A 14,059-nucleotide genomic window follows, 5' to 3' on the forward strand; every position below is an offset into this window, starting at 1 on the left:
CTTGAGCCACATCCCCAGACCCTTTTTTATCTTTTTAATATTTATTTTTTATTGTAGTTGGACACAATATCTTTATTTTGTTTATTTATTTTTATGTGTGCTGAGGATCGAACCCAGGGCCTCGCATGTGCTAGGCGAGCACTCTGCTGCTGAGCTACAACCCCAGTTCCATTTTTCTTCTGTTTTTCTCACTCCCTTCCCTTCTTTTCCCTTCCATTCCCTCCCCTTCCCACTTCTTTCCTTCCTTCCTTCCTTCCTTCCTTCCTTCCTCCCTCCCTCCCTCCCTCCCTCCCTTCCTTCCTTCCTTCTTTCTTGTACCAGAGATTGAACCCAGAGGTGCTTAACCACTGAGCCACATCCCTAGTACTTTTTGTTTGTTTGTTTTGAGACAGGATCTCACTAAGTTGCTTAGGGCCTCACTTAGTTGCTAAGTCTAACCTTGAATTTGCAATCCTCCTGCCTCAGTCTCCCAAATTGCTGGGATTACAGGTGTGTGTCACTGTACCCAGTTTTGACGAAGTAGTTTTGAACCTAGTAGGAATCTGATTTTAGTGACTCACAAGTCCATGAGCACTTGTTTACAAATCCATTCGAAGCACAATAACTTTCTTTCCAATGTCTAATTATAATTGGTGAAGGATGAAGCTCACTGGTAAAGCATCCCTGGGTTTAATCCCTAGTATCAGGAAAAAAAAAAAAAAGAGGGTGGGGAGCTAGGATGTAGTTCAGTGGTAGAGTACTTGCACAGCATGCCCAAGGCCCTGGGTTTAATCCCCATTCCTGCAATAAAAGGAAAAAGAGCAGGGGGCTGGGTTGTGGCTCAGTGGTACAGCACTTGATTAGCGTGTGTGAGGCCCTTGGTTCAAACCTCAGCACTACATAAAATAAATAAATAAAATAAAGGTTAAAAAAAAAAAAAAAAACAGCAGGATGTGGAAGTGCATGCCTATAATCCCAGACTTTGGAAACTAAGGCAGGAGAAATTGCAAGTTCGAGGTCAACCTGTGCATCTTAGCAAAATCCTGTCTCTACATAAAAATTAATTAAAATTTAATTTTTAAAATTAAAAATTATAGATTCTCAATACCATACCAAAAAAAAAAGGTAAAGCTTGAACTTTGAGAATCTTAATGTAACAGTGATCCATCCACTTTATGCTTTGAATATAGCCCTTGCTATTCTAAAATGGACATGTTTTTTCTCTCCTCCCTAATCTTGCCTCCCTAATCTCAGGAAAGGAGTCCTTCTGGATCACCTCTTTAAAAATTCTGTACCACTGATGGAGAAAATCACAGCTTCTGGGATAGGAGTCCCTTGTGTTTCTCTTATGCTAGCAAAACAATATTTTTTTTCCTTTTTCTCAAAACTATATCCTCATTATTGGATTGGCATCATGTATAAGGACCAAGCTTTCAGTAATACTAACACACTCCCATCTGAATCTAAAAGGTTCACTGTTCTGCCCTTTCTTGTAAGGCAACCTTTGTGATTCTGAATGATTTGACTTATTATTAAGTGGAATAGACAGAAGATAAGATTCAGGAGAACCCATTCCCAAAGGTGATTGGGGCAAGACTGGGGCAGAAGGATTAAGATATGCTGCCTTTTTTTTTTTTTTTTTTTTTTGAAGAAGGCAGGGAATGAACACAAGGGTGCTCTACCACTGACCTACATTCACAATCATTATTTTTTATTTTGAGACAGTGTCTTACAAAAGTTGCTGAGGGCTGTCCTTGAATTTATGATCCTCCTTTGGGAGTCGCTGGGATTATAGGCATGGGCCACCGTACACAGTGCCTTTTTCTTTAAATGAAGATTTCAGAAACTGTCCATTCAAAATATGGATTACTTTTATTTTCTCTTTGCTTTCCTATATGTTCTAATTTTCCCACAGAAAACACAATAAGTGCTAGGTATGGTATTGTATGCACTCCAGTAATCCAAGAAACTCTGGAGGCTGAGGCAGGAGGATCACAAATTTGAGATCAGTTTCAGCAATTTAGTGAGGCTGTCTCAAAAGAAAAATAGGGCTGGGGCTGTAGCTCAGCAGTAGAACACTTGCCTAGCATGCATGAGGCACTCGGTTCCATCCTCAGCACCACAAAAAAAAATAAAATAAAATAAAATAAAATAATAAAGGCATTCTGTCCATCTACAATTAAAAAAAGAAAAAAAGGTTGGGGCTGTAGCTCAGTAGTAAAGTGCCCCTAGATTCAATCCCCAATGCCAAACCAAACAAAGCAAAGCAACAACAATATAATAAGTATAGAAAAATTCACTCTAATAAGACTACTTTCAGGGCGGTTTTGTTCCCAGAACTTCCTGGTCTTTGAGCTCATTCAGCTCTGAGGTGAAAAATACTATAGATAAAAACTATTTTCTTTCTCTCTGGTAGAAACAGGGCTAATTCCTAGAAATGAACTGTCAATTTTGGAATCGCCTTCTTGTCTAGGATGCCAGGGAAGCCAGAAAACCAGGAATTCCCTTAACAAGGCCTCCCAGGATCTGAGAACTTTTTGTTGTGAATGGGTTTTAGGAAAAGGGGAGAAGAGTTTAATAGATTTAAAAGATTCTATTCCCTTGTCCCTATCTGTCTCTGACCTCCCCGCAAATATTTAGAATAATCATAATGAAATGTTGGCTTGAGACTACAGTAAAAATTGTGAAATCTTGAGCTGGGGATATAGCTCAGTTGGTAGAATGTTTGCATTGCATATACAAAGCCCTGGGTTTAATCCCCAAGACTACCAAAATAAATAAATAAATAAATAAGTAAATTAAAAAGAAATCTTGGATTCTGGCGATAGATGGGAATCTTAGAGGTCATCAGTTTACCTGTTTGCCCTTCAAGACATTGATAATACATAGCCCATTGTTGATCCTCCCTAATTATTAGAAAGTGAACTGTAGTATTCTTCCCCATTTTCTGCTGTGCTTTCTGGGATTTACAGGAATTAATCTACTGCTGTTCTGGATAGCAGCATTTGTGAGGTTTATTTTTTCTAAGCTAAATATCCTCAATTCTCTGAGTTTTTCTATCTAGTAACCCTTACCACACCACTTTCTTACTTATCCGTGTTCCTTTTGAAGCAAGTACACAGAACTGAATAACAGACTTCTCAGTAGGATGACCACTGAAGATGGTGGAGGAATACTTAACCTGCCTAGTTTTGAGCAGTGTGTGTGTGTGTGTGTGTGTGTGTGTGTGTGTGTGTGTGTGTGTTATATTGAGGATTTAACCTGGAGGTGCTCTACCACTGAGCAACACCCTTAGCCCTTTTTTTTTGTTTTTATTTTGAGACAGGGTTTCACTAAGTTGTCCAGGCCGGCTTTGAATTTGAGATCCTTCTGCTTCAGCCTCTGGAGTTGCTAGAATTTTAGATGTGTACCACCATGCCTGGCTATTTTGAGCACTTTTGCATACAAGGAATATCTAAGGTGACATCAGCCTGCTCTGGGTCACACCTAGTTTCATGGCATGCATTCATTTGGTCATTGTGAGCCAACAGAAGTGCCTACATGCCAGTATCATGAGACACTGAACTGAGCCAGAAGATGCTGAAGGATCTCTTCTTCATGAAGAATCATTAGAACAGAGAAGAAACCTTCCTCTCCACCTCCATTACCCTTCCTGAGGCTCCTCATATATTTGGGTCCTGGGTTTAGTCTGAAAGGGGGAAGATAGTGGAGGGGTAGTTTTTTCTAGCTTTGAGAATTAAAAACTGGAATCTCTACCCAGGTGCCTGGTACATACCTGTAATCCCAGTGGCTCACAAGGCTGAGACAGGAGGATCATGAGTTCAAAGCCAGCCTCAGCAATGATGAGGTGCTAAACAACTCAGTGAGACCCTGTCTCTAAATAAAATACAAAAAAAATAGGGCTGGGGATGTGGCTCAGTGGCCCCTGAGTTCAATCCCTGGTACAAAAAGAAAAAAAAAATTGGAATCTCTGCCCTTGCCCAAAATTAATTCTTGAGTATCAAGCATTAATTGTATACTAAGTATTGAGCTAGATACTTTGTGATACAATGATAGGCACATGAAACATGGAGTTTATAAAATCTGGTGGAGGCAGGCGCTGTGGCTCATGCCTGTAATCCCAGCAGCTCCGGAGGCTGAGACAGGAGTATTGCGAGTTCAAAGCCAGCCTCAGCAATGGAGAGGCACTAAGCACTCAGTGAGACCCTGTCTCTAAATAAAATACAAAATAAGACTGAGCATGTGGCTCAGTGGCTGAGGCCCCTGGGTTAAAAAAAAAAAAAAATCTAGTAGAGAAAAAAATAAAATCTGGTAAAGGAGAAGAATACTAAATAATCACACCACCAATATGTAATTACAAAATATAAATGATATGAGAGTAAGTAGAAAGTTATATGAAATATTATGTAGTATAGAATCTGACCTAGTCTGACCTAGTCTCCAAGTCTTTTTTTTTTTTAAGAGAGAGTGAGAGAGGGAGAGAGAGAAAGAGAATTTTTAATATTTATTTTTTAGTTATCAGCAGACACAACATCTTTGTTTGTACGTGGTGCTGAGGATCGAACCCGGGCCGCACGCATGCCAGGCGAGCGCACTACCGCTTGAGCCACATCCCAAGCCCCGTCTCCAAGTCTTTATATGAGATGACAATTGGGTTTCCATCATTGAAGAAAGAGTATGAGTTGAGTGGACAAATGTGTTGAGGGCAGTTTGGGGCAGTTTTGGTTGGAGGAGGTATTATAGGCAAAGTAGGAATGTGTTTGATGGACCCACACAGGAATAATGTCATGAGCCTGATTCTGTCACAATTGGACACAGTAAAATATAGCAGGCTATCAGTTTCAGGTGGGTGGGGTAAGGCGTTTATTTGATTTTTGGACCCGATGGCAGAGAAGGAGCTGGTCTTAGCAACACAACGACATCCCTATCTACACGATGATGACCACATCATCAGGTGGTTATTGACTTTGTATTGAGTTTAGATGTCACAATGTGTTCCTCCCTTTCTACATGTTGACTCTAAGGCTATGTTTTTATATTTATCCCACCCAGGGAAAATATTCTAGAAGGCTGAGTTCAAGAAACTCCTTGGATGTGGGGTCTCCCTTGGCTGCCTGCCTGATTGAGTGGCCTAGCACAAGGCCCAGCTGCCTCCAGTAATTGTCAGAACAAAAAAGTGACAAGCATGTGAATGCTAGGAATGCCAGGTCAGTCACTTCCTGTTTGTTGTGCATCTTTTAGGCTTAGCTCCAAGGTGACTGCAAGGGCAGAGTTCACAAATGTGAATTAGGCTTTCCCGGATGGAGAATTCCTTGTTAGTGGTGCCATCTGCAGGACATTAAAGAATTTGCTATGAGTTTGTTAGGATTGAGAGGAGAAAATGGCCTTACTCAAGCATTTTAGTCTAAATCACAACCTGGGTCCCCCACATTGGGGTGGGGGACCCAGTTTCTTTTTTTTTTTTTTTAAAGAGAGAGTGAGAGAGGAGAGAGAGAGAGAGAGAATTTTTAATATTTATTTTCTAGTTCTCGGCGGACCCAACATCTTTGTTTGTATGTGGTGCTGAGGATCGAACCCGGGCTGCACGCATGCCAGGCTAGCGCGCTACCGCTTGAGCCACATCCCCAGCCCCGGGGACCCAGTTTCCTTTGTTTTTTTAGCAAACAATATTTACGGCTCCAGTCCTACAAGGCAGGACACAGAACTGTGATACCATTTCCTTTGCTTTCTACTGATTATATCTATCACCTGTAGAATAAGGCACTGGGCTCCTCCTATTTTAAATGTTTATTTTTTAGTTTTAGATGGACACAATATCTTTTTTTTTTTTTTTAAAGAGAGAGCGAGAGAGGAGAGAGAGAGAGAGAGGGAATTTTTAATATTTATTTATTTATTTATTTAGTTCTCAGCGGACACAACATCTTTGTTGGTATGTGGTGCTGAGGATCTAACCCGGGCCGCACGCATGCCAGGCAAGCGCCCTACCGCTTGAGCCACATCCCCAGCCCCTGGACACAATATCTTTATCTTATTTTTATGTGGTGCTAAGGATCAAACCCAGTGCCTCACGCATGCCAAGCAAGCGTGCTACCACAGCACGCTGTTACTTGAGCCACATTCCAAGCCCCTGGGCTCCTCCTATTTTAATAGTGTCTTCAAGAAGGAGAACAGCCAGAGTGCTGGCCTATGCCTGTAATCCCAGGAACTCAGGAAGCTGAGGAAGGAGGATCACAAGTTCAAAGCTAGCCTCGGCAATTTAGTGAAATCTTGTCTAAAAATTCCAAGTAAAAAATAAAAGGCCAGCCAATCCCCACAAGCAAAGGCCGAACATGTTTTCTAATATGCAGATGCTACAATGGGTGGGGGGTTGGAGAATAAAAATTCATTGAATTAGACAAAGGGGAATGAAGGGAAGGGAGGGAGGTTGGGAACAGGAAAGACAATAGAATAAATCAAACATAACTTGCCTGTGTTCATATGTGAATACACAATCAGTGTAATGCCACATCATGTACAACCGCAAAAATGGGAAGTTATAATCCATATATGTATGTCAAAAAACATTCTACTATCATGTATAACTATAAAGAACAAATAAAAAATAAATTAATAAGTAAAAAGGACTGGGATATAGCTTGTGGCCCAGTGGTTAAGTACCCCTGGGTTCAATCCTTGTTACCAATAAGGAAAGGAAATGATAAATAAATTAGTGCTGGGATGTAGTTCCATGGTAAAGCACCCCTGGTTCAATCTCCAGTATCAACAAACAAAAAAACTCACAAAACAAAATATCATCATCCTCAGATTTATCCTTGTGCTTTTTGTATGTGAAGTAATTTTCTCCAAGGTTAAATCCTCTATTTGGATCCTTTTTTTTTTCTTAAAAGTGCTAAGTATTGAACCCACCAACCCAGAGGCTCCCACATATTAGGCAAGCTCTCTATGGCTCAACTACATCCTTAGCCCCTCTAACAGATTTAATTGAACTATAAACTTGAAAGAATGTAAACCATGCCAAGTGCTACATATTTATTATCAGACCTTTAGATTTAATTGAACTATATGCTTGAAAGAATGCAAATCATGCCAGATGTTACATGGTGTGACCCCCTTATCCTACCATTTACATTGTTGCCATTACATCTTGCAATGCAATCCTCCCTCTCCAATGCACATGGCCTATTGTGCAATCTTTGGTTTTCTTCTCTATCCCAGGGACACCCAACCACTTAGCTACATCCCCAGCCCATTTTGAGACAGGATCTTGCAAAATTGTAGAGGGTAACCTTGAACTTTTTCTCCAGACTTTGCTTCCTAAGTCACAGGGGTAAAATGTGCCACCATACCTCCTAGTACTATTGTTGATTACTATAAATCCTGCAACTTTCTCATTTTTAGAGCTGAAACAGCTTATCACCCTTTTCTACTTCAAGGGTCTTTTTGAGGTTTTGTGTGTGGTAATGGTAACTGAACAGCAGCCATTAACAGGCTATTTAAAACCACTTATAACTCTGACAATCACTCAATTCCTTTGGTGCTCCAGATTGAGCCCAGTCCACTATACTTCAAGGTAGCAAAATGAACCTAGATAGGTAGTGAGGGTCTTTGACAATGTGTTGCAGTGATTCCATATTGGATGCATTACAATAAAGCACAGGAGACAAAGCACTTTTCCTTAAAGCCTTTACTTTGAGACATGATGGAAAAATTTTACAGGTACACATGGAAAAAGACAGACATGATCATGATTGAGTGAAGACAATCTAATCAGTAAACTTCAATGCCTGTTAGCTAATGCTGAAGCTCTGGGAGTATGACATGCTGCAGGGCTGAAAAGAATAGGTAATTAGTATTCCTCTCCTTCTTCCTCACCCTCTCCTTCAACAGAATCCACACCAACCTCCTCATAATCTTTCTCTAGGGCAGCCATGTCCTCACGGGCCTCAGAAAACTCTCCTTCCTCCATCCCCTCACCCACGTACCAGTGAACAAAGGCACGCTTGGCATACATCAGGTCAAACTTGTGATCCAGGCGAGCCCAGGCCTCAGCAATGGCTGTGGTGTTACTCAACATGCACACAGCACGCTGTACCTTGGCCAGGTCTCCACCAGGAACCACAGTGGGAGGCTGGTAATTAATGCCAACCTTGAAGCCAGTGGGGCACCAATCCACAAACTGGATGCTGCGCTTGGTCTTGATGGTGGCAATGGCAGCATTGACATCTTTGGGGACCACATCACCACGGTACAACAGGCAGCAAGCCATGTATTTACCATGGCGGGGGTCACATTTTACCATCTGGTTGGCTGGCTCAAAGCAAGCATTGGTGATCTCTGCTACAGAAAGCTGTTCATGGTAGGCTTTCTCAGCAGAAATGACGGGGGCATATGTGGCCAGAGGGAAGTGGATGCGGGGATAGGGCACCAGGTTGGTCTGGAATTCTGTCAGATCAACATTCAGGGCTCCATCAAATCTGAGGGAAGCAGTGATAGAAGACACAATCTGGCTAATAAGGCGGTTAAGGTTAGTGTAGGTTGGGCGCTCAATGTCAAGGTTTCTGCGACAGATGTCATAGATGGCCTCATTATCTACCATGAAGGCACAATCAGAGTGCTCCAGGGTAGTGTGGGTGGTGAGGATGGAATTATAGGGCTCAACTACAGCTGTGGAAACCTGGGGGGCTGGGTAAATGGAGAACTCCAGCTTAGACTTCTTGCCATAATCAACAGAGAGACGTTCCATCAGCAGGGAGGTGAACCCAGAACCAGTTCCCCCACCAAAGCTGTGGAAAACCAAGAAGCCCTGAAGACCTGTGCACTGGTCAGCCTGTAGGGGAAGAAAAAAAGGAAATGTAATATTTTAATGCTAATTCAATTGTGTGCATGCACTGGGGACTGAACTCAGAACCTTGTGCAAACTAGGTAAGCACTTTACCTCCCCCCCACAAACATTGAGACTACAGAAGCATACCATTGCGCCTGGCCAGATTTTCTACAGAACTATTCATAATTTCTTTAAATCATGACCATATCCAGATAGCATAAAAAATTGGCTAACAGACACATCACAAATTATTCTACAGCCAGGGACTGACTGGCATAGAAGTCTAATTAATTAATATAGTAAGCAGCCTATTCCACTTTGCTGGAACCAAAGAACAAAGTCATTAGGTCAGTCTATTCAACTTGCTCTGGAGCCTCTCACCCCATTTAAAATACATATTCATTTAAGGTTTTTACCAGTTTACGAATTCGGTCCAAGACAAGGTCAATGATCTCCTTGCCAATGGTGTAGTGGCCTCGGGCATAGTTATTGGCAGCATCTTCCTTGCCTGTGATGAGCTGCTCAGGGTGGAAGAGCTGACGGTAGGTCCCAGTGCGAACTTCATCTGAAAAAGAAAAGGAAACCAGCACCCATCGCTTAATAACCTGCACAAAACTGCTCAACTCTGGTGGGAAGGACAATGTGTATGTGATCAATGGAGAACCCAAGACATGCCCAGTCAACTCACCAATGACCGTGGGTTCTAGGTCTACAAACACTGCCCTGGGCACGTGCTTGCCAGCACCCGTCTCACTGAAGAAGGTGTTGAAGGAGTCATCTCCTCCCCCAATGGTCTTGTCACTTGGCATCTGGCCATCAGGTTGGATGCCATGTTCCAGGCAGTAGAGCTCCCAGCAGGCGTTTCCAATCTGGACACCAGCCTGGCCAACGTGTATGGAGATGCACTCACGCTGTGGAAAGGACAGGGGAAGTCATGGAATTTAAACAAATTCCTTTTTTTAAATTATTATTATTTTTTTTAAAGTTTTGGTGCTTGGATTGAGCCCAGGGATACTTTCCAACTGAGCTACAAGTTCTTTTTTATTTTGAGACAGGGTCTCACCAAGTTCCTGAGGTTGTCCAGAACTTGCAATCCTGCGCCAACCTCCTAAACCGCCGCTATTACAGGTGTGCTGCCAAGCCCCCACTACCACAAATTATTTTTTCAGGCACATGCCTGTAATTCTTATTAATTTAGGAAGCCAAGACAAGAGGATCACATGTGATCCAAGCCAGCTAGGCAAATTCAGGCGACCCTGTCTTAGAACAAAAAAATAAAGGTCGGGAATGTTGCTTAGTGGAAGAGTATTCTCCGGTATTGCAAAAAATGATTTGAGCTGGGGACACAGCTCAGTGATGAGCCCTGACTGGATTCAATCTCCACCATAAAATAAACAATCCAAAATGTCGTATTTTTTTCCCCCGGTAGTAGAGAACGATTTTTTCCCCTCCCACCCTTAAATCGAGAAGTGCTATTTTGAGACCTGTAAGAATGCTTAGTCAGGTTCCTCTTTTTAACACAGGGCAGTGAGAAATTCATCCACCACCCATTGCTCAGACCCAGAACCCCACTTCAGTTGGCCAGATTTCCGGACAGCTCTCAGCACAGGAAGCACATGGCAGGAGTGCAAAGAAAATGTCTGGCCGCAGGGACAAGGGGTGGGGCTCTGCGGCACTGGATGAATGAGCAATTCAGGGAGCGCACTGCTGCGCTCAAAGGCGGGGGTGCGCAGCTGCAGATGCCCGCAATACCTGCAGGCACTGGGCTCAGCCCTGCACCTCCACATCTGTTTTCAGGGGCCCCAATGCAGATTTCCATTCTCTCCAAATTCTTCACTGCCACCACCTGCTCCCCACACGATTTCCTAGTGCAGTGGAGACAGGTTCTCTGAAAGCTGTTAGATGTTAACTGTCTTAATAGGCTGGGGCGTAGTGTGGTACAGTGTTAGGAAAACTCCATGGGTTACAGGGGCTACGCCCTGCAGTCATGGAGCCGCAGAACCTCTGTGCGCATGCGCACACTGCAGTGGTAATTTCCCGCCGCTCTCGGGCGGGAAGGTAACGGTCGCGCCTGCGCTTTGTCTTCAGCTCCTTCCCGCCCCCGCTTTTCGCGCTCCGAAGGAAGTGAGGGCGGGGTGACTGCGCGCACCCGCCTGAGGGGTTTAGGATGGGGGAAGGGCACGCGCGGGAAAGGGTAGGGTCTTGAGGCGCCGGGCCCCAGAGTTTAACGCTAGGAGCTCCAGATACCGCGGGGCGGGTGCCTCGCCATTACCCCCAGAGCCCGAGATGAAATCCCGTAGCCCCCTTTTATCTGGTCCCCAGCCCTTGTCCCCGGATCTCATCTACCCCCGCCCCCGCCTCGCCTTTTGCTCTCCAACTGGATGGCGTTTGTCCCAGCCCTCTCTAGCTAGAAGCCCTTCGCACCTCTCCCGCTCGTTTTCCCCCGGTTTTCCCGAACATCTCAGGGCGCCGCGGCGCGGTCCACTCACCATGGTGGCTACGAGTTAGGAAGCAAAGGCAACAGGAGCAGACACCGGGTCCTGGTTACTGTCCCCGACAAGCTAAGAGTCGAGGTAAGTAACGCACTGAGGCGGGGGCGGCGCTGGAGCCTCTTAAGTAGCGGCTAGGGAGGGGCGGGCGGGCACGCGCGGCGCGGCGGCCGCAGCCCCTCCCCCTACACAGGCGTCCACTCGGCGCCGGGCCTGGCCACCGCAGAGGCGGGCTCGGCGCTCGGAGCCCCCTCCCCTCGCTGGGGCCTCTACCGCCACGCTGCGGACCCGCGCGCCAATGCTGCAGACTGCAGCGTGCCTCTTCCTGGCTGGGCAGGGCGGGTGCAGAGACCGGGAGAAACCCACCTGGGGGATGGGAGTCCTGAGAGGTCCAGTCAGTTTTAAAGATGAAATACCCTAAAATGCAGAAATTTCTGGTCCGGATAGCTCAGCTGATTATTTTCATGTTTCCAGTTTGTCAGTGAGTTTTGCCTTTTTCTTTTCTCACTTCCTTTACTTCCGTCTGTACTTACCTGATAATGTGGAGGATTCAAGCTTTAGAAAACCTGGATGATTTATTGTAATGGCTTGTTCTGGAAACTAAGATACCAAATGCTCGAAACAAATATTTCAGTTATTCAAAGAATAGAACCTGAGCGTGGAAGGTTGAGGCTCTTAACATGGCAGTGTAGGCCACACCTTTAGATGCAAGCCACCAACTAAATGCAACCGCTCTAGGGGCTTTTAAAAAAGATTTTAAAATATTTTAAATGGTAGCTGATTCAAAGAAGGGAGATTTATGAAGAGTGAAATTGTTTCACGCAAGGATATAAAGGGATTCCTTGTGCTATTTAGAATTTTCTAAAGAAGATTGCTTGGCATTATGTCACGATGCATAAAATGGGTTATAGTTTACTACAAGGAGGCCCAGATTATAGTGAATAGGCTAGTTCTCTCCCCTGCTCCCGGAGGCGGGGTGGGGGTGTGAGGAGTGTGGGGGGGATATATTCCAGGACCATAATCTGCATTACTCAGCCTTGGAAATTCATGGTGTGGTTAAAGGATGGCTTTAAAATTGAAACCTATTGCTGTTATTCAAAATGTCCTCCCCAAGTTAGTCTAAGAATAACAAAAAAGGTAAGCATAAGTCAGTAAAAAATTTGTAGTTCATATTCAGTTTTCACCTAATTCACATTTGGTAAAACTTTCACCCATTGTTTCAAACAAGTAGCAAATATACACTGTCAATATGTGAGTGCATTTTGTAAGGATATATATCTCCATTTCAACCTAGCATGCAAAAGAGGATATTCTTATTTTTTTCTGACAAATATTTTTTGAAGTCCTATTAACAGGGTTTTGACTCAAAATCCAAATTTGCTTGAATTTCCCAGATTGGTTTGAAGGGACAGATTTATTGTTTTTGCTTATTCTTTTTTCCTCTTAATTACTCTTAAAAAGGAGTCTGAAAATAATTAGCTTGTGTTAACTAGAAAAATGAATTTTAGGGAACCACCCTGTTGAACTCCATTTTGCTCTGTGCTCTGGATGAAAGCCATTTGAAAGCAGACACCTCCCTCTTGGCTCTGCAGAAAATCAGAGCTTTCACTGCAGAGATTTGCTCCCAGGGGCCTATATGTCTCCCCAGATGCCTTCCTAAAATCATTAGCTTTGCTAGTCTTGTTATCTTTATATTCCTCTGTTGTGAATGAGTAAGTTCCTGAGTGTTTTTTGTTTGTTTTTTAAGGTCTCTAATGATACTTCAGGTTTCACAGAATAATGGAATTAAGAGACCTTTAAAAATATAATCTAGTATGGTATCTTTATGCTAGAAAAATATTGAATAGTGATAATTTATTTTGTTTCCTCTAGTACCTGAAAGGACAGATATTCCTTTTTCACCCATACTAAAACCTTCATGGATGGATTTGTTTATATTATATATGCATATATACATTTTATCTATATTTAACAAATATAACATGGTTATCTTTGTAACATAAACATGTACTACCCAAAGGTGAAGCATTTTAATTGATTATATAAGTCTTTCTTTCCTTGGACTCTTTCAGAGCCTGTAAATATCTGCTTTGAGATTTTGCTGCAATGGGAAATCCTTTGTTACAATTTGAGCTGCTCCCATGTTTGCTACATAATATCATGACCATTGGCTACTGTTCTAAGCAATGAGTAACTATTTTTAATAGTTCCATATTTTGGTTTTGAAACAGAAATTTACAAAGTATTTTCTTCACTATACCAGTTTTTTTTTTTTTCTTAAATATTTATTTTTTAGGTGTAGATGGACACAACACAATGCCTTTTATTTTTATGTGGTGCTGAGGATTGAACCCGGGTCCCACCCGTGCTAGGCGAGAGCTCTATCGCTGAGCCACAATCCCAGCCCCACTATACCAGTTTTACAAGGAAAAAAAAAAAAACCCAAAAATAACAAGTAACAACTTATCAAAGCATCAACTACAAATACTTAGTCTTTATTTTTATTTATCCCAGTGTTATAAATTTATATATGCCATTTCATATTCTACTTTTTCCATAGATAAATGATATAGGGGAAATAAAATTGGCTTTGATTGCAGATAGGACTGGATTCAGTTCTAATTTTGTTATAAATGGTTTGTCTTTAGACCCTTAATTGACTTTCTTGAACTTCATTTATGAATGAGAATTACTAACTTAAACCATTTTTTATCATATATTCAATTCTATTAGTTTTGTTCACTTCATCATCAGAATATGTCTGCTG

The 14,059-nt window shown here is 42.7% G+C and overlaps 1 protein-coding gene across 1 annotated transcript; it reads right to left on the bottom strand.

Annotated features, from left to right (window-relative positions):
- Positions 1-7,770: 7,770 nt before the first annotated feature.
- On the bottom strand, positions 7,771-11,452 carry LOC308658413 (tubulin alpha-1B chain). The gene is made up of 4 exons (XM_081311037.1): positions 11,293-11,452; positions 9,492-9,714; positions 9,220-9,368; positions 7,771-8,806 (listed from the first exon to the last, which is right to left on the bottom strand). Exons 1-4 carry the CDS (start codon positions 11,293-11,295, stop codon positions 7,826-7,828), a joined length of 1,356 nt encoding a protein of 451 aa, XP_081167163.1. The 5' UTR covers positions 11,296-11,452; the 3' UTR covers positions 7,771-7,825.
- Between the last annotated feature and the right edge of the window lie 2,607 nt (positions 11,453-14,059).

The sequence above is a fragment of the Spermophilus citellus genome, assembly GCF_964194105.1.
Source record: "Spermophilus citellus genome assembly, chromosome: 10".
NCBI lineage: Eukaryota > Metazoa > Chordata > Mammalia > Rodentia > Sciuridae > Spermophilus > Spermophilus citellus.

Coding starts and splice junctions, on each gene's coding strand:
- LOC308658413 (XM_081311037.1), bottom strand. Junction 9,369..9,491: donor CCTAGAACCCACGGTCATTG/GTGAGTTGACTG, acceptor TTTCTTTTTCAG/ATGAAGTTCGCACTGGGACC. Junction 8,807..9,219: donor TGGACCGAATTCGTAAACTG/GTAAAAACCTTA, acceptor CTTCCCCTACAG/GCTGACCAGTGCACAGGTCT.